The sequence below is a fragment of the Chaetodon auriga genome, chromosome 23 (assembly GCF_051107435.1).
Source record: "Chaetodon auriga isolate fChaAug3 chromosome 23, fChaAug3.hap1, whole genome shotgun sequence".
In the NCBI taxonomy this organism is placed as follows: Eukaryota; Metazoa; Chordata; class Actinopteri; order Chaetodontiformes; family Chaetodontidae; genus Chaetodon; species Chaetodon auriga.
Window position 1 is genome coordinate 8,188,252 of NC_135096.1, and position 27,074 is coordinate 8,215,325.

The 27,074-nt window shown below is 44.6% G+C and overlaps 1 protein-coding gene across 2 annotated transcripts; it reads left to right on the plus strand.

The window, feature by feature from the left end:
• The first annotated feature begins 3,381 nt into the window (after nt 1–3,381).
• Nucleotides 3,382–26,918, plus strand: stk11ip (serine/threonine kinase 11 interacting protein). Of its 2 annotated transcripts, none has more exons than XM_076723610.1 (26): nt 3,382–3,558; nt 3,819–3,886; nt 4,543–4,745; nt 5,106–5,180; nt 5,324–5,419; nt 5,574–5,681; nt 5,776–5,847; nt 5,960–6,089; nt 6,553–6,656; nt 6,762–6,851; nt 7,356–7,397; nt 7,563–7,730; nt 7,900–7,981; nt 8,171–8,659; nt 8,770–8,990; nt 9,102–9,212; nt 9,938–10,160; nt 12,485–12,642; nt 12,733–12,985; nt 15,106–15,215; nt 16,431–16,528; nt 17,675–17,856; nt 21,800–21,884; nt 23,354–23,436; nt 24,560–24,786; nt 25,636–26,918. In XM_076723610.1, the coding sequence occupies exons 2-26, from the start codon at nt 3,820–3,822 to the stop codon at nt 25,774–25,776; spliced, it is 3,618 nt and encodes a 1,205-aa protein (XP_076579725.1). In that variant the 5' UTR covers nt 3,382–3,558; nt 3,819; the 3' UTR covers nt 25,777–26,918. The 2 variants fall into 2 exon arrangements, with proteins under 2 accessions (XP_076579725.1, XP_076579726.1); XM_076723611.1 differs by having other exon boundaries at nt 3,419–3,558; nt 17,678–17,856.
• Nucleotides 26,919–27,074: the final 156 nt, after the last annotated feature.

Consider the following 27,074-nt stretch of genomic DNA (forward strand, 5'->3'; position numbering starts at 1 on the left):
GAGGCCAAGCCTTGAGGTGTCATGCTTGCCCACCGAACAAGCTCCTATTAACCCTGTCCAGTGCGGTAGACTAATCGGTGTTTATCCAAGGGCCCAGAAATAGAAGTGGCATGTGTAACCTTATTCCGCAGATATAAATGCAGATTATTTTGTTTTGTGGGTGCCCCCTGATTTAATGCTATTTGGCCCCATTCATGTTCGGCATCCCCGCTCACCGTGGGGGCGTGGGCATGGAGAAAGGGCACATTTGAAGCTGTCTTGCATCTCAGGGGGTGTGAGTTCAGAGGATGCCCAGAGGGCTGTTTGCACATAGAACCTCATATGTCATTTTATGAAGCCGTGGATGGAAAAGCAGCAGGGATGGCCACTGGCTAATAGGCCTAACAGGCCGCAGTATCTGCCCATGTGTGCAAAGTAATCCCCACCAAGGTCAGTTACTTAAATTCCTCCCCATGGAACTGTTAGGCAAACACAAACTCTGGATAAACTTCACATTGACAGAGGCAGGGGGATCACTGATGGCCTGAGGACACATACAGTACATGTGCCTCAGCAAGTATACAGAGAGAGGTTTGTATGCGAGAGGTCATCTTCTTAATTACAGTACAGTCAGCCCCCAAAACTCTTTTCACCATGTCACACCACCTTATTTCATCTGCCTAATTAGCCTTTACAGCAGTATACGAACACCTTAAGCAAAAATGAGAGTGCTTTTATGAAGGAGCCATAATTTGAATACATTTTTGACATAGCTGTAATTATATGTAATGACAAATCATTCACAGTTAAATATGATTGCAGCTGTGTTATCAAGCATTCATTGTCTGTCTAGCTATGGATGCTTCATACGATGAGTTATACTTGTCGACAAATACATTAGTGAACACTTTGAAATGCCCTTAAATCTTTGTGCAACGCTGTACAACTCCTTATAACTGGGTTATTAACCTAAATAGGGGTTGTAAGTGTTTTATTACAGCTCATAAACAGCATAGATGTGTAATATATAATTATCACAGGCTGATGCTGATTAGCAATTTTTTGTAATTGTGTCCCTTAAGTGAGAGGTAAGCATTTGCTAACACTAAATGTCTGACTATTAACCAATAAACACCCAAATGTCCAACTGGGAGCATTAATAAATTCCAGTTATGCTGCCTCAGTCCACAATAACCTCTCGCAAAGGGCCAAATATTTGAATCCTAATCGATCCAGTGTAAACCACTAACTAGGCAATTAACGTTTGTAAGGCTGCACTTCATCCAGGCTAATTTTGGGCCGCTAAGCCTCACAGCGGGCCTTCTGGAAGACGGCTGCAACAATGGCAGCAGCCCCCTTTTTAAAGGTAAGAATGCTACGGAGGCTGGAGTGTCCTTAAAACCCAGTTTAGCTTACATTAGAAGGCTTAAAGCAAACAATTTTACAGCTGTATCCAAACTGCATATTCCGAAAGCAAACAACGCAAAGTATGGCATTACTGTAGTTTTGGCTCTCTGCTGGGTTCTTATCAACCGACACCGATCCCTAAAGACATCCTCATGTTCATCTCTCAGACTTTGATAATGAATGAATCGACTGTTTAGTGTTTGGCTTTGAGTATACTTGATTAAGGCTCCCTTTGCTTGGACTGCTGATTAAATAAGTAGAGGCAATGAGTTGGGGTGGTGGAAAAGTAATTTATCATCTGATTAGTGGGCCTGTGTAAAATGAAGTTATACGGGTCACACTAAACAGCTGCATTATGTGTTTATATGCGAAGCTAAAATGTTGTTTTTGTGATGTGATGCATTTTTATTTGAAAGCAGGAGTTCACAAGAAAGAGTTCATCTGGGTAAGAAAACTGTCAAAACCAGCTTTCATGCATGCAGTCAACCAACCGGTGCAACATCTCACTGAATGGAAATGTTTACCAAATTACAGTACATAAATCCTTACATGGAAACGCTCGCATCACAAGTCCCAAATGGAAAAATGCTGATGTGTGTGCGTGTGTGTGTGTTTTTTTTGTGCTGCATGTGAGTGCGTGTGCCCAAGTGTGAGTGTGTTTGTTTGCTGCCTAGCAACAAGTGATGCATGTGCAAATTAGGAAAGTTCTTGCTTTATTTGGTCATGCAAATCTTTGTGGAGTATCTGTTATGGAGCCACAGTGTTACGTATTCCCCAATGAAACAAAATAAAGACCTGCAGAAAACCGCTCCCCTAATGTGTTGAGTTAATGCAGGAGTCTCCAGTCTGAGAGTCCAGTTAAAGCTCTCAGCCTGGTTGTATGCTGATGTCAGCATTACATTATACACTGACACTCTTACACTTACACTACAAAGTTGATACCCTCTCAGCAAAGGCATTTCAGGTCCCACAGTTGTCTTTCTACTGTGCAGCTGCACGACACAAGAAGTTTTACAAATGAACTCTTTCGCTGTTTTGCATGGTTTAATCTGCTTTACTCAGAAATCAGTACACTCCCTGCAGCCATGCAAAGTAAGCATAAATAACACTCACACTCCCTGGACAACCGGCTACCCAGCTCTGTTTTTTATTGGTGCCATGACTCGGATATGGTTTGCCCAACATCTGCCAACAGGCAGATGTGGTGTGAGACTCAGGTTGGTCGATTTGACAGCTGGCGTCTATTAAAACCTCAACCACCACGAAGCCTGTGCCGTACTGCTTGAGTCTGAAAGGCTGGAAAGCACAAATAGTCTAGTATTGGCCTCTGGGTCCATACAGTCCAGATATGAAATGCTGTGTCTGACTTCAGGGTTGGAACAGACATATTTTTTTTGCCTCAGGATGCAATAAAAGAACAAAATCCTGTCCTGTATAACAGCATCATGCGTGTTGTAGCTGCTTGCTTTTATAAAGCAAGAATAGTTGGATTCAGTGTCTTTGCTGGCTGTAGTGAGGACTTCATTGACGGTTTAATTGCTCTTATGCTGTCATGTGAATGTGCCGTGTCTGGGATCCTTGCTAGAGTGCGCCACCCTGTGGTCATCTGCAGCAATTAGTCAAGAGCAATACCATAAACCTAAAATGAAAAAGCGGCAGAGAAATATGTTCATTTCGTGTGATTTTGAGACTAAGCTAACATTATAGTTTCATGGAAATATTATAGCCGTATATTTTCTACCATGGGACGATGTTTGTCAAGCATTTTTGTGAGTCAGGAAAATTTAGTTTAGTTCATTTACGTCGGGTAGTTTACATCTTTGTGCTCTCCAAGCAGAGAACAATAGAGTGATGGAATATCTAGCTATAGGAAACGATAAAGAAAATAACTTTTTTCAATATTATTAACATTTGACAGTGCGGCAAAGGGAGAAGTTGGGAGTCACTTGAGTGAGTCACTTTTTTGCTATGTCGGGGCCACCGTAGAGGCTTTCGGAAGTTCGTCATGTGACCAAAAAAAATGTCAACATCACTGTGTTCTGCATTATGAAAGCAACTAATTACCACTGAAATGTCGTTTTTCCTCATGTGCAAAAGTGAACGTGATTTAGCACTGACCTCTCGAAGGAAAACTTTATGTTAACTATCCATTTTGTGGCCGTCACTGCACAGGTATGTCGTTTTTTGCTTGGCTACCAGGAAATTGTTGAGCTAGTTTACATTAGCTCAGCTAACGCTAGCTGCAGCAAGTGGAGAGGTCGGAATGCTAATGTTAGCCAACGTTGCTACAAATGTTTTGACAGACACACGAAATTACAGCAGCTTGCTAAATTGTAATATAAAGTTTAGATGTCAGCTGTTGACAGGGGAAATTAGGTGTTATTTCTGCTGATACAATGTCGCGCTAACTTGCCTGGTTTGAAACGTTGCAGGATGGCTGTATCTCACAGTGGCCAGTCCTCCCTTGTTCAGAGCTTGGCCACACTCCTCCGAAATGATGGTATGTTACAGTATGGTTCGCAGACAGTCCCTATACCCCAAGTTTAGATAAATACCGAATCCGTCTTGATCACAAAAGGGCCGTGTCAAGTGATTTAGACTGCCTGTCAGCCCGCACAATTCAACGAAAACAATAACAGGGTGCTCCATGTCAGTGGGTGTATTCACTCAGACAGGCGCTTATTAAGACAATGTGAGCTACAGACTATCCAGATTTCCTCTGTGGGAAAACCTGACAGTGGAAGGAGGCTGTCTTTGCAGCCCTGCTTCTTAAAATCTGATGTCCCTGTGCTCTGGTCCTGTTGGATGTTGTTCAGAGATGCCTGATCAGATCAGGATTTATCTGATATGTGCAAGTGATGCCATAGTGGAAGCTGTCAGCAAACACTCACGACTTCATGGAATCATTCACAATAAGCTCACAATGTTTCTCCCATTCAATTTAACACGAACGTCAGCTGTTATGACAAGAGCCCGGAACTATCTCTGATCTTCCAGTTCATGTGAAAAAAGTGTATGAAATCCATACACAGAGTCTGCACTGAGTTTATTACAGCCACAATGTTTGGCCATGGCTTTTTTTGTCTGGTACAGTGAGTTTAATCCTGAAGTTTGAGATTGAGATGAATTTTAGATGTCACATCTCACAACCTCCAGGCGACTTGGTGCTGGACGGCAGCAGCACCCTGACCTTGCCGGCGGCCAGCTTGCAGCAGCTCACCAGGCTGTTTGAGCAGTACTTGCTGTCCAGGAGTCAGCAGCATGGGTTCCTGGCACTGCCCTCCCACCCTGCCGACACCACTTCACTGCTACAGCTGCAGTTCCTGTTTGACGTCCTGCAGAAGACCATCTCCCTCAAGGTGAGCTGAGACCACTCACATTGGCTCAGGTTGTTTTTATCTTTAAAAAGCCTCTGATCTCTTGGTCAAAGGTGCTCAAGTGGACATTTGAACCTTTTGTAAGATTGTGGAGGCCTTTCACTGGATCCCCAAAATGTGATCAGTTGGTCTCCAGGAGGCATGTTCTGACGTGTAAAAAGCCTTAAAAATTATATTAACTTTCATGTGAGTTATCATATCCTGAGCCCACATTAATGTCTTACCTTTGCAGGGAATTGTGTTTGTTGACAAGTGCAAATAGTGGCGACAGTTGCTTCTATCTGTTTACTTCCATCTCTGCTGGCGCTCTTATTTCTGAACTGTATTTATTTTCAAATGCAGCTCATCAACCCACCGGGGGTGAGACTTCAGTCTGTGGTGAAAATCTTCCCATTCAAGTCTTTGAAGTATTTGGAGGTAAAGTATGAACCCTGACTTCATTCATTCCTTAATTTCTTCCTCAGCCTGTAATACTCATCCCTGCTTCTTCCCTGTTTCCTCACACGAAACCTTTCCCTGTTCTCTCTGTCTCTGTCCTTTTTGTCTCTCTTGCTCAACAGCTGAAGCGAATCCCTCCACACTGTCTAGAAGGACTCAGAGGGGTTTACTCCCAGCTGGAGGTCTTCACATGTTCAAAGAGCCTCAGCTCCCTGGAGGTACTCTTCTTCTGCAGTACAGTGCTCAGGAAGCGCTGCAGAGTGTGGGTGTGGTATGTGTACCTATAAAAAAGGGTCAAGCCCGAAGTGATATAAATATATGTGTGTGTGTGTGTGTGTGTGTGTGTGTGTGTGTGTGTGTGTGTGTGTTTAGGAGCTGCTTTCCCTGTGTGGAGGTGACCTGAGCTCTGCACTGCCTTGGCTGGAACTGCACACCCTCAACTTTAGCTACAACTCCATTGTCTGCCTTGACCAGTCACTAGTGAGACAAACATACACACAGATGCATCATTTGTGATTTATTAGCTGATTTTATCTTTACCTGACTTCCACCGTCTCTTCTTCTTCTTTTGTAGAGTTTACTGAATGTCCTCAAGTCTTTAGATTTAAGCCATAACAAGATTCAGGAGTGTGCTGAATTTCTGAAGGTTTTTGTTTAATTATAATTCCACTTTACTTAAATATATTTTCCTCTTTTCCTACTTGTGACGCCTTGTTCTGCTTCTATCTATGTGTCATGTCCTCATTGTTGTGTCTCAGCCCTTGAGTGAACTGGAGCACTTGAACCTGGGCTACAACTGCCTGCAGAGGGCGCCAACGCTGGGCCTGAGCGCCAGGGCCAAACTCCTCACACTCAACCTCAGGAACAACGAACTGGAGACGATAAACGGTGAAGCAGACGCTCTTAAACACAGATTATCAGGCGCTGGTCAGATCAGAGTCATCAGTCAGTCTTCTCACAGAGCTTTGAGAGAAGTGAGCCAATGACTCTGGGGGAAAAAAAAAAAAAGAAACAGGAAGCCAATCACCACGCAGACACACAATCTCATATCTGTTATGACCGAGCAGACTTCCTCTGACTGTGACCTTGCCTGCCACTGTTTTGGAAGTCCTTCTGTTTGTCTTGGATATTGTTTATCATCACACAGCGAAGCCTCAGATAACCTTACACCTGCCTGTTTATTATGTCTGTTTGGATGTGAGGGGCGAGTAGCGTGAGAATCAAACCAAATATTTGAGCTACAGCATTCTTTCTGCCTCATGCACATGCATTTTTGTACATAAGCTGTTTATGTTCTTGATACCATGTCTGAGAGTCTTTTCCTGCGTTGCTGTGCTGTTTGATCAAACAGGTGTTGAGCAGTTGTCTTCGCTCCAGCACTTAGACTTGGCCTACAACCTCTTGTTGGAGCACTCCCAGCTGGCTCCTCTCTCCCTGCTGCACTGCCTCAACACAGTAAGAAAACACATGCACGCACATGAAGGCTCCAGCATATCATTTCATGGACACGTTTATTTTCTGTACGTATCTGTGAGACGTGTTAAATGTAACACCTCTTAGCTGAATCTGGAGGGCAACCCGCTGTACTTCCAGAAGACCCACCGCAACTGCACCGTCCGACATCTCTCCCCAAAGGCTGCAAACCTTAGAGTGAGTAATAATTATAGCGAGACTTTTATACCCCTTTTCAACCTTTCAGAAGGCTGAAGCATTAAAAAGATCATCATTATAAAAGTGTTCTTGACGGCAAGGCAGCAGCACCAATGGCATAATAATGATTCTAATTCCTATTGTAGTAGAAAACTGAAAGACTGAAGCAGGTTGCATGAAAACATGAAATGGGAATGAAAGCTTTCCAAAAGTAGGTTATGATCTTAAAATTTACTGTTACAGTACTAGCTGCTGTTGACTCACCTGCTTTGTATCACTGAAGGCGCTGCACGTCACGTCTTGATTTGTCTGAAAGCGCAGCCCCTCATACACAACAGCTTCCCGTCTACATGACTGGCTCCCACTGGCTCATGGTCTTCTGTCATTTTTGGGTTGAAAACCCAGACAGGCCCTAGAGGCGACGAATGGAGAAGTGATAGAGAAAATGTGGAATGGCATGTTTTTCTTTCATGTCACCAACGCTCCTTTTTTGTTTCTTTCCAGCTCAGACTTGATGGTACCCCACTGTCCTCATCTGAGTTATCAGTAAGGTTCTCAACTGATGTACAATCATCCCACTGCAGCCAATTGTTGTTGTTTTGGCTCGATAACTGTATATATTACATTATAATGCATAATAATGTGGATATTTACTCATTTCGATTTTTCTGCGTTAATAATAGTCTGATATTAGAACAACCTCTTCTGCAGGTTCTGCCACAACCGGGCCAGCTGATCGTCCAGGTACAGACTGCACCTCCAGTTGCCACGCAACCAGAACGCAGTAACCAGGAAGTGTCAAGTGGTGCTGGGGAGCTTAGCGACAGCCTGTCAGTTCCTGAAGTGGGAGTGTCTCACATTCGGAAGAAGAAATCCAGGGTAAGAAAGCTGCTGCGCCTCAGTGTTTGAAATTGTTGTGTCGTCTTTCTCTGTGCTGTGAAATGCTCCCTGGATAGGAACTCTGTCTTCTTTAAAAGTCACAAATTATTCTTTGCTGATCTGTCTAGACTGAAGAACACTGACAAACTGAACCATTTTTCTGTCTCAGAGTAAGGTGAAAGTGCGGAGGGCCAGCATATCCGAGCCCAGTGACACAGATTACGGGCCCAGGCTGCTTTCGTCCACACCGGGTGGGTTTTAAATCATGTCTGTCCAATGGGATTCTGTATTTTTGTGTCATACCAGTTATCTGAAATCACCCTTTTTTCTTGCAAATCATTTATGGTTTTGAGTGGAATGTTGGTGACTAACATTGAAGTTTGTTCAGCTGTTAAATAAACAAATGAAACCTAAATGATTCTATTTTATTCCTCCAACAGACATTGTCCTTCCCCACCAGCAGGAGATTGAGCGCATGTCCAACTTCAGAGAGCAGCTGGGTGAGGATTGGCTGAGGTACCAACATCATCTCGATGGGCCTTTACCTGCTGCCAGCACCGACCAACCAACTCCTCAGTGCCACCCCCTCATTAATGGCCTCAACACCATCCCGTGTTCATCCACCAGCCCAGGGCATCAACCATCTCCACCGTCCCTGGAGGTCCCAGAGGTCCTCCCCCAACCGCTGCTCTCATCTGAGCCCAGGCAGGAGACATCCATGTCCGATGTGGACCAGGAAACGGAGTCTACGCTGCAGTGGCCCGGTCAGAGCTCTCGGCAAACGGAGTCCACTCTGGAGGACGGCATGGTGGACGGTCCGGTAAGCCAGGCAATGATGAGCTCGCCAAGGCCGAGTCCGGAGTCCCAAAGGTCAGCTAGAGGGGAGAGCATAGACACCAAGGAGGAAGAAGAGGAGGAGGATCTGGGAGGTAGGGTGGTCAAAAAGTAGTGTAGCATCAAAATTCAGTGTATTGACACAAGGAGACAAGAACTTCTCACACATTTGCTCATCTGATCTGCCTTCTGTTTTTCTTACTAGTGGACCTGTGCCACCCCCTACTTGTGGGTGTCTTATCCGACAGAGAGGAGGAAGACGGCGGGGGGCATGGGGAGAGGAGGACAAAGCAGAAGGAGGTGTTCCTGCGGGTCAAACAGGGCCTTTTGCTGGAGGTGGACATGCAACGCGGCCAGGAGAGATGCCGCCTGGAGCTCAGCAGCCTGGCTCAGGTGGAGACCACAGAGGCCGCCTGGACGCGAGGGGTGAGAGGATCAAGCAAGAGATGCCAAAAAAAAAGAGGATGAGGTTTATAAAATAATCCTAAAAGTTTGTTCATGTGTCTCATTTTTCCATTTCATCATCTCTCCCCTCAGGAGACAGAAGAGATGCTTCCAGCTGTGGAGCTTCAGTTCGACTACATCAGTAGGGAGAAAAGAAGGAGACGCTATGTCCTGCTAGACGATGAACCACAGCAGGCACTGCAGGTTAACAACACACACTCACACGTGGGTTGTGTTGTCCGGGAAGTATTCGACTCATCAGAAGAAACATAAACAAACAAGCACCCAGAGATCTTCATCTACACATACAGTGAACATGACTTCTCGTACGTCCTGTACGAGTCCGGTCATGCTCGCAGTCTGCCCTCTGCTGTTACCTTTGTTTTTCAGATGTGACGTCAGCATCCAGCAGCACACTGTGTACCGTGTTTACTACCCTGTTAACGACTATGGTCACATTGTGCAACACTGACTCTGTGCCAGACAGATTTTAACACAGAAAGCCAATACCAATTCCAGTATGTGATTCCCCCTGCCCCCCCCCACATTTGTGGTTAGCAGTCAGGGACTGAACAATTATATGTTAGAAATAGACACATAGCTGAAGGAACAAGTATAAAACTCCCAAAAAAAACACCTTGAGCTTGACCGTAGCTGTACATAGCACAAGACAGATTGACCTAGTGATACGTCTTAGATCTACATTTTTAAAAATAGATCCCTTCAAATGATCCTGATGCTAATTTTTGCCCCCTCTGTGAGTCTCATTGCAGCTCTTGTAGTTCCTAGCTTGCAGCTGCAAAGTTTTGAAAATAGCTTTCTGTGCATTTCTTCAGCCGGATTAAGTGGAAGCTTGCATATGAGATGAACTGGAAAAATCTTTCCCAGGCTTTTCTGTGTTTCTCATGGCCTTTTTTTATGCTGACTAGGCTCTGACTGACGTGCTGTCACACGTGACGGACGAGAACCAGCGGCGCGACTCTGAGCTCCGGCCCAGCTGTGTTCGCCTGCAGTGCCTTCGCTGCGGGTCAGAGTTCACGCATCAGGAGGAGGCAGCAGGGAGAGCGAGGAGGAGAGAGGCTGCCATGCTGCCAGGAGGTGAAGAAGAGAAGGATGAAGAGGAGCGGCCAGAGTGTGATGATGAAAGCAAAGGTGAGAGCGATTGAAGAGAAGACTTACAGTAGCCTCCTCACACAGATGCCAATTATTTCCAATGCTTTGTTGTTTAAAACTTGAGTTAATTTCATATTTGTGAAAGTCACCTTTAGCAGAATTTACCTCCCGACTCTGACGAGATGTTAAATGCACCCTAAACATGAAAAGGAACAAGAGGAACAAAGCAACAAACAGCAAATGCAACACAGTTCACATGCGCAAATAGAACACTGGCAAAAAAAAAAACAAGAAAAAACAGAAAGTGCAATAAAAACCAGGGATGCAAAAAAGGGGTTAAAACAATCACTGACCAGATGTTGAAAAGCATCTTGAAATAGAGTCAAATCTGCATTTGACCGTAAAAAAAATGCCAGCTCATTGCTAAAAAAGTCGCCCAAGCAACGCTAAACTAAACGTTTGGCTTAAGTTTATATCTGAATCTGTCAACCTTAGATGTCAAAGAATCACACACACACACACACACACACACACACACACACACACACACACACACCACAGCCTTGACTCTGATTCATCCCTCAAACTGAGTCACGCACAGTCTCAGATGAGTCACACTCAAGCCTCACATACTTGAGACCACCCTAAAAAGTTGAAGCACTCGATGCATTTTCAGTTTTTCCCCCTTAAAACAACTACTTTCACACTCATGCGGCCAGTGTCAGCTGGGTCTGCTGTCGAACGTTAGAGATGAGGCAGAAAAGACACAAAAGGTCGCACATTTCACCTGCCACGTTGTCTCGTCCATGCAAAAAGAAAAAATGTTTATCATTTGACGTCAAAGCGCTTCGCGACTCCTGCTCAACAGCCGGGCTCCCATTGGAAGCCTGCGCAGGGCTGTGTGTTTTCCCAAAACAAATTTTTGGTTTCAGATGGGCTGGAGTGAAGCATCCCAGGAGTTATCTCTTGTCTTTTATTGCCAAGCGGCCCGCTTCGCCGAGTTCCCACCTCTATAATCAGCAGCAGACAGATAGTACCCTTTCGCTCCAGCAGCCGCCTCCCAGCGTTTTGACCAAACCTGACATTAAGACCTGCCCCGGCACGCACAGGCTGCACACAGGCTTTGTTCAACAGATGTTTTGGGGTTGTCTTGGAACTGTGCTCCTTTGTTAGTGTGCTTAGTCTGCTGCTCAGATGAAATTTCAGGCAATAAATACCTTTTTCAGTCGCACGTGTCTGAGCTTAGACACTTGTTTGCCCTGTGGGTAACAGAAATACATGCCCTGCAGATACGAAAAATGCACTTTCGGTCACTTGGTTGTCAGAGTCATTACACTGGCACTGTCATGTTCCTGTCACGAGTAGACACAGACACAGATGATAGAGTTGTAGAACGCAACCCTTGCATTTTTTATTTTAGTTCCATACACAGTATAATAATAGGATTAACATTTTTTTTTATTTTTAAGTAAAACACTAAGCTGTCTACATTTAAACCAGCCTGTCAACTCTTTTACAAAACCTAAAACTAGGAGTTAAATAGTCATAACATTCAACAACGTATCTCCATGAAAGATTACAGGTTGCCGCACTGTTTGTTTGGTCGTTTTTGCACTCACCATTTGTATTGCAGTAACCAATTAAGGCCATGAGGGGGAGTGTTAGTCGACAGGAAAACATGAAAAAGGTGTTCAACAGCTGCTTTGTTGGCAAACGCCATGTTCACCTCGAACCCCATGTGCAGCATCACCTCCTGTACCTTCACAGAAAGGTTCCCACCTCCTACTTAAACGTGATGACATGTAGAATTTCACACAAGCCCTTATTTGGCCGACAGGATATATTGCAAGCAGTACAGAAATTGCATTAATTAGCATTGCTCAAGTTGAGCCTTGTGACCTCCTTTTGTCAACAGCAAAACACATTGAGCATAAATACAGAAATGACACAACACAAGTGGTAACACATGAGTCAGAGAGAGGCTGTGTTCTTCATTAAGTTTCCTTTATCCTTTCACGAAGTAACTGGAGAGCTGCGGCGCCCTCCGTCCCGTTCTCCCGAACGCAATGTCTCAGGAACGCCTGAATGACTTCAAACCTCCGCTTGGACTCGAGGATGAACTGATTAGATTTTGGTGGTCAGAGGTCACTGTGACCGTACGAAACACGTTTTTGGCCACAACTTAAGAATTCTAATGTCTCTGAAGGGAGGTTGTGACCATATTTCTGCATTCATTGCCGTCCACCTGAAGCTGATTGGTTCTGCTGATACTGAGCCTCAGGTGATTGTCGTTGTAGACGTGGATGATGCCAACAATGGCAAGTTGGTAATGCTTGTTTTTTTTTTTTTTGTTGTTTTTTCAGGAAACAGTAATATTTGTCCAGAGTGTGGTAGCGATCATGTGGTCCAGCTGGCCGGCCGATCAGCTCCCTACAGCAGCACACCCATCCGTGGCTCACCGAGGCCGGACAGCGAGGACGAGCATCTCGATATAACCCAGAGCACTCGGAGTGCCAATAAGGTCGTTCTGAGCGGGAAAACACTCTCTCCTCTGTCTGCTTTCCTGTCATTTACTTCTCATCATTTCCGTGTTTCCTCTTCACCACAACAGGATGACTACACAGATGCCAGTATTAGCAGCAGTCCCATCCTGGAAACTGCCACCACAACAGGTGATCCCACTTTTGTCACTGCCCAGGGAAGCTCCTTCTTCACCAGGGGAGGTCAGGCTGATACCTCCAGCCTCTCCTACAGCACAGACTGCCAAAGTAAAGAGGATCTGGCAGGGAGCTACCACTACACCACGACAGGTGCTACACCACCTGAAGTCCAAGCACAACCTGCAGGAAGATTCAGCCACAATGGTGAGTTTTTGCTCCTGCTTTCAGGTTATCTGCAGGTTTGAAGAAGTTTGAAAAAACCTTTTTATTGAGTTTCCTCAAAAAAGACGATTGAAGGTATTAAAAAGTCTTAAATTTAATTGACAAAAGTCTATTTTTGGTCAATCATCCATCCACTATGTGCTGCATATCATTGGGAATTATTATTATGTTGCTCCAGGATGTGCAGGAAAAGCAAATCATATTGTTTTGACCAGTAAGATGTTTTGAAACGCCTTAAATATAACTGCAGAAACCTCATTTTTAGGGCTGGAAGTAAATGTCCCTCACACATCAGGTCAGGGCCCACACACAGACCGGCTGAACACCCATCAGTGTATTTCCATCTGTGCATTCTGCCTGTCAGTAAATTCAATTCCATGTCCTTCTTACTGTGAGGAAACGGGAGTAACTGCTGAGCTGTCCTTCAGTTTTAATTCACCAAACTGAAATGTATTGCAGGAAGAAAGTAAAATTACAGCTAATTCAGGCTACTGAAACTCCAGGAAGCCTGATTAATACAACAGCTGCAATGCTGAAAATAATAGAGAGAAGTGGGAAATGGTACTTCAACATAAGAACTACTCTGGAAATTTGCTGCATTTCTAAGTAATGTTTTTTTTTTCGGTCAGAGCTGACCCCACCAAACCACTGGTTTGATATATAAACTGTCAGACAAAAGTTAAAAATCCCCAAAACAGTTCCTCTGAGCTTCACGTGACGACTTCAAGATCAAAGGCCAAAACACAGAGATTTTTCATTTGCAGCGACATAAAACAGAAAAGCAGCAAATCCTCACATTTTAGAAGCCGGAACCACCGAAACGACAACTGAAGCAGCCGGTGGATTCGATTAGCGGACGAATCGTGTCAGCTGTGCTCTCTCTACATCCAAAATAACATCGGGATGTTGGCAGGACAGAGGTTTATTGGAGGAAAGCCCAAACAGCAGTAAAATATAAATGGTATCTTGTTACATGATGTGAATTCTACATTTCAGATGGTCATTGTAAAACACATCAACTGCGGCGTGCGGTATAAACTGTTTGTGTCGGCTGCGTTGCCCCCCCCACCCCCACCCCCCCGAAGATATATTCAAGTCTTAATTGGAAGTGAGCAGAGATGGGAAGCATTTGGATCGAGTTGATATTATGTGGCGCACAACTCCTTCGCCCTGTATCTCTGTGACAGCATCCGGTTTCTCCCACATATGTCGACCATTTTTAGATGAACCACATGTGCAGCGAGACAGATTGGAATCATTACTGGAAGTGATGGGAGAGGAATGAAAGCCTTTAAGAGAGGGAGGGCTGAGTCGTAATAATAGGTTTCTGTATCTTTCCCTTTTTTGTAATGCTGTAGCTGCAGTGCCAATACCATGTAATCCGTCCCTCTGAACCACAGTCTCACACTGGAGACAGCTCATCTTCATCCTCAAGCACTGACACTGAATATAGTGTCTTTTTTTGGTGACACAGTGCACCCATTGTTGTCGAGCGCAGGCCTTCTTCCTGAAGAAGTGCTTTGTTTCTGAAGACAAATCGACCTGTGTGTGTGTGTGTGTGTGTGTGTGTGTGTGTGTGTGTGTGTGTGTGTGTGTGTGGGTGTGTGGGTAATACATCTTTCACCTTTCCAAAGAACATTGTCTGAAGGTTGAAAGGCTTTTTTTAATCTGATCACTGTTTGCATTCTCTTCAAATGAAAGACGCTGGGTTTGTTTTGGCCTCTGCAGGTTCGAGCCCTGTCATTTATGAGTAGCTCTAACCATTCATCAATGTGCAAGTCGCCTCCACCACTGTTCTTTGGTGGATTTTTTGCTCTTTTTTTTTCTGCATGATGGTTGTTGGCTAATGTTTACTAGTTTAAGTTTACTTTCACCATCATCATATCGTGCTTATTAATCTGGCACTGCTAAAAACAGATGCTACCACATCCCTGTGCATCCTGCTAACAGCTGTGTTTAAAAAAGGAGAAGAAGAGCTACCGCTTTCATCCACAGTGGCTGCCAAAATCAACACAAAATGAAATTACAGTTGCTTTAATGCAAGATATCATTTTGAGGGATTAAATGGAGTCGACAAAAACCAACTGTCTGCGTGTCTGTAGACAATCTGGACCTCCTGTCTGAGGACTATGAGGCGGTGGACCATCGGTTGCAGCTCTTCCTGGATGTGGAGGTCTTTGAGGAGGAAGAGGAGCTTCACTCTTTCCTCAAGGTATGGAAAACAGATTAAACAAACAAGGTTTCATGTGTTAATTAGTGAACTCGAGAGGTTCTGGGAGGCAGATCGCGTTACTTTCTGACAGGCTAACTGTTTCCAGGCTAAGGCAGGCTAAGCTAAGCTAACCTAACTCAAGGATGAAAACAGGCACTCAAGCTTTCATCTGAAATAACGGAAACTCTTCTAACGCAGGCAGAAGATAATGTGTTCATGTCGGACTTTATTGCTCACAGTAAGAAGCAGATTTAGAAAATAAGTTTTCAGGGCCTTAAAGTCCTTACTGGAGCTAATATTAAGGCAGGGAGCAGCATTATTGCCAGACTGTGCTGTTTAAGCAGAATTTTGCCAGTGACTGCGGCCTGTGACAGATCGCTCAAATTTAGCAGTGCAATGTTTTTATGTTGCTGTTATTGTTTCTTCCGTGATTGCGGTTTTAAAAAGTTCTCTAGCACGTCTCCCTGACGGCCAAAGGACTCCAGCTTAATGGGTGGTGACAACTTTAAGACCTACAACACTTCAGCTGCGGTTTCATCTCAGTCAACTAAGATGAACGCAGTCAGTAAATCTCCCGGGAGCCCATTCAACCCCCGATGTTCTTCTTTTGAAGCTTCTTCCACCGGCCCCGCTGCCACTCAGCGTTCTCTGAGACCTTTTTAATATGCAGTAGACCCTCAGATCAGCAGGCTGTTGGCTTCTCTCTGTCAGACACCTGGACGAGGAGCAAAGAGCAGAACAGGGCAGAGCGCACCGCAGCTGGAAACAGGAGGTGCCGCTCCATTTATCTTAGTTCTGTTTATTTATCCAGTGACAGGGGCGGCTCGCTGTTTCACTTGTGCTTTTACTTCTCGTGTTGTTTTAGAGGAAATTTAGCATGACCCAGGTCTAGAGGTTTGATTTTAAACTCCCAAAGAGCTTGTGGAAAACTGATGTCAGCTGAGAATATGGTTGTTTAAGTTTCCCTCCATTCAAAAATATGTTTTTTCTTCTTGTTCCCGCAGCGGGATGTTTGAGCTTCACAGAGAGTTTGACACTGGAAGGATGTTTTCACAGTCATCTGCTGAAAGTGCAAAGTTTCTGTGAGCTCACTGGAAATCGGGATTGGGCATGATTTGTGATGTCATGAATAGTGTGGAAGCTGGAGGGGATCTTTCATTGTTCAGGATTGAATTTACAGCCTTATGATGCTTGTTCTTTTCTGTGTGCCTTCAGATGTCAGCTGTCAAATTTGGGGAGCCGGGGGAGGTTCCCTCTCTGCTGGTGGTGTCAAAGCAGCGAATCTATTTTGTGGAAATGACGTCGGAAACCCAGTGAGTGGAGCAGCTTTACAAGATAGAGAGTGTTATGGATGCAATTTTTGCTTTAAAGGAAAAGAAAAAGGAAATATTTAATTAAAAATCATCATAGTTTTAAACAAAAATGGTTAAGTGTGCTGAAATGTTCAATTTTCAATTCAATTTTTTTCACTTATGTGGCCCAAAAAACACAAACTTGCCTCTGTGGGCTCTATAGTTCCTTCAGTATCCTACAGCTTCTGTCCTTAGACCCTTGATTTGTAGATGGAAAACCTCCAAATCCTTTCACAGGGGAAAAAACTCCCATGCAATGTAATATGCGCCACATATACAGAGTTAGCAGAAGTGCATAAAATGGAAAATATTTAGCAGAACCAGCAACCTCTTGGTTTCACCAAGAGCAGGTGGACCCTGACCAGAGGTTTTTCGCACGACTTCAAAGGAAACGGAGAAAACAGATTGAATAAATGAGTCCTTAAATAGGATTAAGTAGGAGTACAAAGTACAAAGTCAGTGAGATATTGACGCAACACATTCCAATTTATCAAAAGAGTAATCAAATCCTGCTGGTGTGGCCAGCGATTCAAAAGAGGGCGCCACGCTGCAGTGAACAATTACGACTTCTAACGCTGGTGTGCAGCTCCACACCGTCCGTTTAGGATGTGGATTACATTGCATAACCTGCCCAGGTTTCTGGGTCACATCTTGAGAACACATTGACCTCGCAGTGTCTGTGGACCGTGGAGTCTTTTCTCCCTCCTCTCGTTTTAGCCTCTTTGTTATTTTTTTCCCCTCCTCTGTCGCACAAAGCTTTTCTTCTCTCATCAAAACAAGATCGATTGCCCTCAGACGCGAGCCAGTGCTGTGACGGCTCTGGCAAAGTGACTCGATTTCGACCAAAGGATCTCGCTCCTCTCGTGCTAGGTGCAGTGCAAGAGACTGTTATTTTGACCTTCTATCTTCAACCTTGAAAAATGAGCTATTGCGTGAGTTATTACCGTGATTGTACTGAGTAAACTTTGGATTGAACGAACACATTTTTAAAGTGTTGGTCTGGCAGTCGCACTTCCAAATGTCAGAGATCAAGTAAACCATTTAATCCATCTCACCGTGACTGCACATTTTCTGCACTTTCTGATGCCTAGTGTTGTTTCCTCCCAGCAGAGGCCAGCTCTCCGATTGGCTGCAGAAGAGGGACAGCCACCCAATCATGGAGCTCAGCTACCTGGAGGTGGGACTAGCCTCCCAGAGCATCCACATGGAGTTTGGAGACGGCGGCGTGGCGTACACCCTCCTCGTGAGGGACAGTTTACGCTGCAAACGCTTCTTTGGCCTCTTGACAGGTAAAAGGAAACTCTGCCAAGTGCAAGCAAAGTGGAAAATGGTCTCAGTTTAACGTATGGAAAAACACATAAAAGGACAGTTTATTTTCTGAATGCAGTCAGAGAGAGGAACTCCCTGACCTCACTCTCTCTGTATTTACTGGTTGCACTGGTTTCAGCACTTTCTTCAGGGCATTTTGAGGGAAGATGCCGCAAAATAGACCATGGACTAATTTAGATTAAGAAGAAGTTGCTGTTGAATCCCTGAGGCAGGTATTAGAACAACATGTTCCTCTCGCAGGCATTGTACCACAGAAACCCAACCGACTCCCCTAATACTGTACCATATGTGGCGACGTGACGCAAGTTTCTGCCCCGTCCCCCTCCATACTGGGTTCACGCAGACTGAGCACATCCTGCCCAGACCAACTTGTCTGCGAGGGAGGACCAGCGGCTGAGAGGAAAACCTTTTATTAGACGGGGGCTCCTGCTCCGGCCTGGAATGTCTGGAAAAATATGGAAAATGAATTTGACAATAGCCAGCCCCGAAACGTGTGGAGAAAACAGGAAAACATCTTGGCACGTGTTGGAAAAGTATTGCTCCTCAGTCCTAGTGCACATGATTTCTGCTTTTTAAATCTTCTCCTTTTTTATTTAATTTATGCATTTATTTATTTTAATTTCACCAGGTAAAAGTCTCTTTTTGAAAGCCGACCCGGCCCAGAAGGCAGCATAAAAAACACTGTAAAAAATACATAAATACAAACAACTTATGCACATTACAAGTTAAGATGGAAAAACAGTCTTCAAAACTGTCAAGTAAAAACAATGATTATTATAACCACATTATTATTAAATAAAATATACTTGTCCATCACCGACATTTTACATTTTCCAACACAAACTTTGCTTTTCTTCTTTTTTGAATCTCTCCCCTCGTTTCTCTCGCTTCCCCTCCGTCCTCTGGGAGCCTTTTCTTTCTGTCTAATTTCATAAACAACATCATTTAGTGCCTTGTATCCTTCGTGGCCGAAAATGATTCCAGATTGCTTTCCGGAAGACCGCGGAGATTGTCCAAGAGCGGACGAGCGAAAAACACGAGCAGCCGTTTGTTGTAACCTTCCAGGTGCGTCCGAAAGAAGAAGCATGAAAATCTGACGTTTCTGCTGCAGAAATCAGCGTTTAGGTGCCAAATACCTACACGTGAAGTATGTGATGTTTATGTTTAAAGATAACTACGTCGCTATTATGGCAAACTCGCTTTTCCTGATGCCAAATTAACCCCAAAACAGCTGTTGTAATATTCTGTCCGAAGACGTACGGAAAAGCTTAACCATAACAAACCCTGTCGATCGTCCAAGCTGGCTCCCATCATGTGGACAAAGCTGAAAACCACAACTGGAATGACGAAGGACTCGCTGGCTGGAAGAGGGAGAGAGAAAGGATGTGGTTATAACTGGGACAGTTTTCTGGATCTGTGAAGCAAACCGAGTCTGATACAACTTTATTGAAACATGAGAGATAACACGAGACCTCTGGAGTCTGCGGCCAAAGAGAGAGTCTGTTCCTGATCTTCAGTTTTTGTTGGCCAGTTGTTTTCTCTCACATGGAGGGATTTGTCAGTTTTTGTTGTTGCGCTCAAACCGCGTTAGAGGAGACTCGAGTGATGGGTGCATTAGCCGAACGAGCTCGGCGTGAGGCAGCGAGAACACGGTTTAGGATGAAGCGAATCAAAGATCTAATCTGTAGCGATTTCACGGCGTCCCGTCTCAGCTGTATCAGACGGTATTTGATTTCATGTGAAAAGCATCAGGGGCGTTGGTGTTGGTGGTGAAGGCAGCCAAAGAGTCTGGGACTGAAACAAGAGGAAGCATGAATACTGACAAAGAGCAGAGCACCAACCAGAGGCCGTCCTTCCTAACACGCCCGGCCCGTCACCTTTGCTTACTTGTGATTGCGATCTTGGATGGCACCTCGCTAAAGCCGTCCACACTAACACTTTATTTGATCTCTGGGTTGGTCTGACACTCGCTGGTTCTCCTCAGCGCATTCAAATGTTCCGCCAAGCAATGGAAGAGACTGCGGATTCTCGTGAAAGCGGTCAGGCCGTCTGTCGTTTTTGTCCAAAATATTTTGAGGCGAGCTGAAAATCATGGCTGGCTTTTTACTGGATATTTAACTGTCAAAAAGGAGAGATTACAGGACTGAAAACAGAGCCGGATCTGATTGAAACTGGCATTTCTGTGTTGTGCAGAGTATTTAAAAACAAAGCAGAGACGTGACAGAGAACAGGGCAAGAATGGGAACTTCCTCATCCAACAGCAACACTGTTTGATGAAGAATCCACAGCATTTAACAATCAGCAGCTTCAGATTTAACAGCCAGATCTTTGGAGAAGAAAAAGGTCCTTTTGCAGAAGTGGTTGTTCAAGTATGAACACTTTGCACTGGGCTGCTGGCAGGTGTTCATTTTATCTGTGCACGCAGTGTGTGCGGACAGACTCTCCAGAGAGCATCCTTGAAGTATGCTCAAGTAGTTAGTGAGTGCATGTTTAGCCGTGTTGTCTCCACTGTTAACCTAATATTGTCCCTTTTCTTCCCCACTCCTCCTCAGTGGCCCTTTAAACCCTTTTGAAGTCCACCTATTCAGACTTGACTGTGAAGCCTCGCTGCAGATATCCTCTCTGCCCTGTATTGTTGTCACGCTCAATGACACGCTACAATTCGTGGATGTGAGCGTGACCCAGCGCATTGTGCTCTCAGCGTTTTCTCACCCACCGCTTCTATGGGGCTGAAATCGTACACCTGCAACCAGAGACCTTTTGGCTTTCTTATCGGAGGTACAATAGCAGAAGAAGAAGTCTCAGATCGAGTGTGGCTTTTGTACCGAGGCCTCTTTTCCATGGATATTTGGGTGTGACTTTTTCAGGCTACTGTAGCTTTTCTGTGTCCTGTCCAAGTTTGAGGAAGCCTGTGTGTTTTAATCTGACATCTGCATCATTTTCAGAATGAATCTTGGAAATCCGCCTCAATTCTTGATGCTGAAATCATCATCTGATGCTTCTTAATCTTCCCTGTGTTGTTTTGTTTTGAAATGTTACCATCACAGCTTCTCCCGAAACCAAAATCCAAAACCCAAAGATGGAAGAATTCTAATTATATAAAGCTGAGAAAACCGACCGGCTCTCTCGTTTGAGAAGTTACAGACGTCAGATGTTTATTATCTCCAGCAGGCGTAAACCTGGAGGGGATTTGTTTGGTGGTGTGTGTGTGTGTGTGTATCTGTCTGCACTAATCTCTCAAACTACTGGACCCATCAGCTTTATATCTGTTGCGCACATTTGGATCAGCTGGGCTAAAAACAAGCCTTGCCTCACCTGCAGGCCACATTTTGGTGGTCTCAAAAACTTACATCCACAGAACAGTTTTGTATCATCTTGAACTGGAGCATCTGCAGATTCATTTTAGGAATTGAGTTTGATGCAAGATGAATAAATCCCTGTTTGTTATCTTTGCTGCCGCCATCTTGACTGTAAGGGAGCTGGGTGGGACCTTTCAACTCCTGCACCCAGGATGCTCGGTTACAGTACCATCACGCTGCTCTGTGCATCTTAAACAAAACTGAGACGATGCTGCACAAAAACTCAGTCCGGGAGCTGCTTCACCATCTGCCCCCTCAGATGCTTCCTGGTGGAGATCGCCGCTCCACTGAGTCAATTATTGTCATTGCTGGTGATTGATTCCTCAAATAATCAACTAATTGTTTCAGTGTTTAGTCAAAGGTAACTGGATTTGCTTTAGATTCTTGTAGTTAAATTTCTTCAGTCAACTGAAGAAGAAGTTTGAGGAGGGAAAACATCTTCAGGAACCTAAAGCAAGTCCAGAGGCCTTTGACTTCGAGTTTACCTGAAGGACTTCACAGGGCGGCTTTGATTTGGGTGCTGTTTTTTTTTTTTTTTTTGCAGGAATTGTGCGCGAGATGGCCCACAAATCAGACAGCAAGCTGAAGTCCATCTCAACCACCAGACTGAACCCCCAGCACCACCTCTGGTACGCCCCACACAGCCTGTGCACCTCCTTTGTCAAGGGAGGGAAGCAGACATCTTTGATTTTATTTGTTCACGTGCCGAAAGATGTGGTCCAAGCAAGCGTTGTGCACATTTGTGTTTGTGGTCGGGAGGTGTAAGTTAAAGGGAGTTACGGCCGTAACACTGCGCATTTCTGACACATCTTTACTTGATTACAATCAGCTTTTTTTAGACTTCATTTTGTCAAACTGCACCACTAAATTAACTGGTAAACCACATCTTAATTTGTAACATGTGTTGCACTGCAAATCCCGAAGCATGCATGTCATGTTGTGTCACCTCCAGTAGTTGTTCTACAGCCTTTTTTTTTTTTTGTTTTCTTTTGGGTTTTCTTTTTTGTATGTTTTTCTCCCCAAAACAGAAGATAGTAGCTTTCTCGAGGTTCTCACTGAAAAGGAATGTGGTTATCTCAACAAGCGGCGAGCGCTTCTCACGAACAAGTGCAAAATGGGAAATAAAACACGTTGTGAGTAACCAAACATTTCAAGTACACAGACGTAGTGTATATGCCTTTGTAGCAGTTTGGACAACCTGGCAAACATGCCTTATCCAACAAGCAGAAGTCAAATAAATAGCAGCTTTCCTTGAACGTGGATTAGGAAATGAAAAATAGTGCATTTTCATGAAGAGGCGGTCGGCACATCCAGGTCCCACCGCTCGCTGATACAACCCTGATTCATCCCTTTTGACATATACGGCACATAGACAGCGTATTTAAAGTTCATCAGCTTCATTGATTTTTGTAAATATCCGCTTATTCTGAATTTGATGCAGCGACACATTTCAAACAAGTTGCGACAGGAGCGACTAAAGACTGGGGAAAACTGTGGAATGCTCCAAAAACACCTGTTTGGAACATTCCACAGGTAAACAGGCTCATTGGTAACAGCTGATAGCATCATGATTGGTATGAAAGGGGCGTCCTGGAGAGGCTCAGTCGCTCACAAGCGAGGATGGAGAGAGGTTCACCACTTTGTGAACACATGATTGTGTAAAGACACAGTTTGTTTGGAAATGACTGCATTGTGTTTTTATTTATGTTTACGCAGTCAGGATCCACTTTGGATTTGTCATTTGTCCTCAGGCCACAGACTCCACAGCTCAGTGATCAAAAACGAAGAGCAAACCAAAGCAGCCCCTTCATGTGTTTTGCGAGGCAAGCTAACTCCAGTCTCTGAAAGCGCTCGCAGTGTTTTCGCAATACAAGACCTGTCGGCTGTTATTATGTCAATTATCCCCTTTGCTTCACAGTCAGTGTGAAATTCAGCCGGTGATGCTGAAGTGCTTCCATGTGAGACAGCACCTGCCAGCCACAAGCCACCGCTGCACCGTGTTACCTTTGGAAAACAGCGTCCGTGCTTTTAGCGTGATCTGAGATTCCTGTGCTAATATGTGTTGGTGTAATGCGCTTCGTTTCTTTTGATCTCTTAGGCCTCTCGTGTGCGAAGACATCCAGGCAGATGTGGAGGATGGCCAGCTGCAGTTTTTCTACATTCTGGCTTTTGTCCTGCGAGGTGACGCATCCACTCATTCTGCAAAAACAAAGAACTTCATTATGCAACCCATTTTCCTTTTAATACCAGCAGAGGGATCTGCCTTCACCTGCATTTTTCCATCTGAGTCTCTTTTTCCCCACATGTTCACTTGTTTGTAGAAAGAGACTCAAGACTCAACATGTCACAAGAAATGTCTTCTGAAGTTGCAAAGAACGGTGCTGTTAAACACTAATTATTGTGAATACGGCACCTTCCTGTCTCCTTCCTCTCTGGATTCACACTGATGCTGTTTATGTATAAATGCAACTTAAGATTTTTCTCGTTTGCGTTTAGCTTACAATGGAAGGAACAGTAGAAGTGGAATAGGCCAGATCGCAAGCATTCATTTTAACCAGCAGGACGAAAGCCAAGAGTTAATGCCGCAATAAAAGCCCTCATAATATTCCTGCAACCCCAGAAATAAAAGGAAGTGCCAGGAAAATATGCTAAACGGGAGAAATAATAGGAAAATGGATGCAAGGTTTTATTTCCTTCAAGATAAAACCAGATAATGGCAGGAAGAGGGAAATGTGGATGAGTGCATGTGATTTGTGGGGCAGCAGCTGACGTGAGGCGCCTGTCAAAGGTCCTTGTTAGCAAACCTTCCCCAGAAAACCAGGCAGAAATGTGTTGTTTCAGACAGACCGAGTGACAGACATCTATATTAGTATGCATGCGGTCTGTGCATGTGTGCCGGTGCCTCGGGATGCTGCCTCGCTGTCGCTTCTGCAGACACACTGAAAGCCAAGGTAGCTGCAGGCTACACACGGCTGCGTACATCCGTGGAATTTCAAGTGCTATAGTTTGAGCGTGCCTCGATTTGCCTTTCCTCCAAGCTCGCTCCTCTGAACACAGAGCTTTCTGACATGAAATGTGATGCCAAAACTCATCTTTGGAGCAGGAAGGTGGCTTGTTAAGCTTTAAGTTTGTGACCCATGGCTGTTACCAAGAGGGCAAAAATTAGAAACACTTGAAAACCACTTAATTTTGAGCTGAACTGTATGATCCAAGAGGGCAAAGACGAACAAAGCCAGGAAAATCACACATTGAGTGCATCTTTGGCTGTTTAAATGAGGTGAAACTGCTCATATTTTCCTTTCAGAGGACATTTGGACACCCTTGACGGTCCTGGCAACCCGGGAAACCCTGTACCTGCTCGAAGAGGATCACCAGTGGAGGAAAAGCTCAAACGTCCTGACAGCGAATGAAAATAAAGAACCGAGCAGCGGGAGCGTCACCGTTTTAGAGACTCTGCCAATCAGCTGCGTGAGCTCCGTCCACCTGTGGCCTTCAGACCAGTGCAGGATGGACATCAAGCTTTACGATGAGGCGAGTGTTTGAGAACAGATTGTTCCCACGCACCTTGATCTCATTCTCCGCGCTCCTGTTTCTTCTACTGCACCTCAAAAACACCCACGTCCAGCTGCCACTCAGCGTCACATGCTTCCACTTAAGAATAATAGAAGCATAATGAGAGTGTATGTATTGGTAGATGGAAACACATTTTGCTGAAATTTCCAACGATTGCACATGATGGGGAACATGTTAACTGAATCCTGCCTGTAGATAAAAGCATGATGAACTGCATTATTTCCAGCACATATGATATGAGATAGGAAGACGAAAACAAGTAGTTTAGTTCGTTTGTTCAGGGAGTTAACAGAAGTCATCAAACAGCTTTAAATGGAAATCACACACCATGAGGGGAAAAAACTACAAAAGAAAATTAATTTAGCGTCTTAGCTACATAAACTCAGAAGAAATGAGGATTTGCATATGAAGTCTGGTATTTGGGGTAGCTGTAAGCCTCCGAATAAAACTGTAAAAACTGGTATTTATAGAGCCATGTTTGGTGTTGATCGGTCCCATATGTGCATACAGTCATTACAGAAGAACACTAAGCTGACTGAGTCCTCTACTTTTCCTCTTTTCACCGTGATCTACGAGCACGAGCGCACAATTTGTTTACTTGTCTCTGCAAAGACGGATTTCATCAAACACAGTCAAGAAAATGATCGTCGACCCAAGTGCGTTTTGTATCGATGCGATGTGATGCACGCGGATACTCATTCTGCAGCAGCCTGTTGCAGTTTTCTTGCATGCGTCAAGGTGAATTTCCCTGGTGATGAACTGCTTTCATTTTCATGCTTTCTGTCCATGTTGTGTGTTCTCCCGCAGACTGTGAAACAGGAGAAGACGTGGTGTGTGCGCTCAGAGAGCACGGAGCTCCTCCAGGGTCTGCTGGCCTGGGTCAGAGCGCAGTGGGAGGCCATGTTCGGAGTGAAACTGCACACAAGCCTGCAAGACAAAGCAGCATAATGGGGGCAGGGCATGAAGACAGAAAAAAAGGTTACAGACTGCGTATGTGTGTGTGTGTGTGTGTGTGTTTTGTGAGCATGAATCTGCGTGTCGGTGCTCGGAAAGCAAGCGAGTTTGTCTTTATTTTCTCTCCGCACAGTCTGCACTCAGTCTGCTCCCATTACGCCCGTCGCTTTCGTCGTCTTTTAAGCCAAGAGCTTGGAAGTGATTGCACTCATTCATGTGGCACAAGCCTATAAAAGCACCGGTTGCATAATTCTCCCCTCCAGATACCAACTTTTCTGCAGCTGAAATGGAGTGTGCCTTGTTTGTGTTTCAGCTGCCATGTGTTCCTGGTGAAATGCACCTTAATGCGTCTCGCGGTGCTCTTCAATCACTGGAGCACCGAGCTGATATGGAGCAGATTTGGGAACTAAGAGGGCATTAAGTTGGGGAAAAGAAATGTCTGAGCTGAGCCTACAATCTATCCATCCCCCCGTCGTTAAGCTGGACAGAGGCCCTTCCTCGCCGTCTTTGGGCGCATTCAGTTGTGACATCACGCGCTCAACACGAGACGGGGGGCGCCACTGAAAGGCCAAGGCTCAAAACACTGTCATCAAGGGTCACCTCACACCTTCTCCCCCCCAATTAGGGTCTCATGATGTGTCTGCATCGTGTCATGTGAACCTTAGAGGATACCAGAAGTGCAAATCTGCAGAAATTCTGTGAACCTCTCGAAGATGAACAGTAGCAGTTTGTTTCTTTAAAACCTGGAACAGATGTCTGTTCCGTTCATTTGTAACCTGAGTGTGGTTTTGTTTACGTTCCGACGGAGAAAGCTGACTGTTAGGCACTGTCATCAAGCACAAGCTCAGCGGATTTACATTCCTGAGTCTGTCAGCGAAATCTGTTGATTATATATGGGCCTAAAATGATTCCGAACGTCTGCAGCTGTGTGCATTATGCATGCAGCCATCGGGACAACTTCTCATCACGAACAGATGCGATGAAGAGAGATGAACCAGCTTAACTTATTTCTTTGTTAGCATTTTTTCATTATGGGCTGATGCAAAAAAACGTATTTTATTTTTATATAAATACAAAAAAAAAAAAACATCTGATGTATGATGTGTGTAATTGATTATAAAAGTGTCCAGTTGTGCATTTGTGTGCTTTCTTTTTCAGAAACTTGAACACGACGGTGACTTCATTTGTTCCCGTTGCACATTTACTGACCTTGTCACACATTTCCTTGAACTTGCATGTGTAGCGATCATCCAGATTTCAAATGTCAAGTGTGGACATGTGAGATGATGTAA

Excerpts from the sequence above, each read along its gene's own strand:
- stk11ip (XM_076723610.1), top strand. The coding sequence starts at position 3,820 with ATGGCTGTATCTCACAGTGGCCAGTCCTCCCTTGTTCAGAGCTTGGCC. Across the intron at positions 8,991-9,101 it reads AGGCCGCCTGGACGCGAGGG|GAGACAGAAGAGATGCTTCC; the intron begins GTGAGAGGATCA and ends CTCTCCCCTCAG. Across the intron at positions 21,885-23,353 it reads AACCCCCAGCACCACCTCTG|GCCTCTCGTGTGCGAAGACA; the intron begins GTACGCCCCACA and ends TTGATCTCTTAG.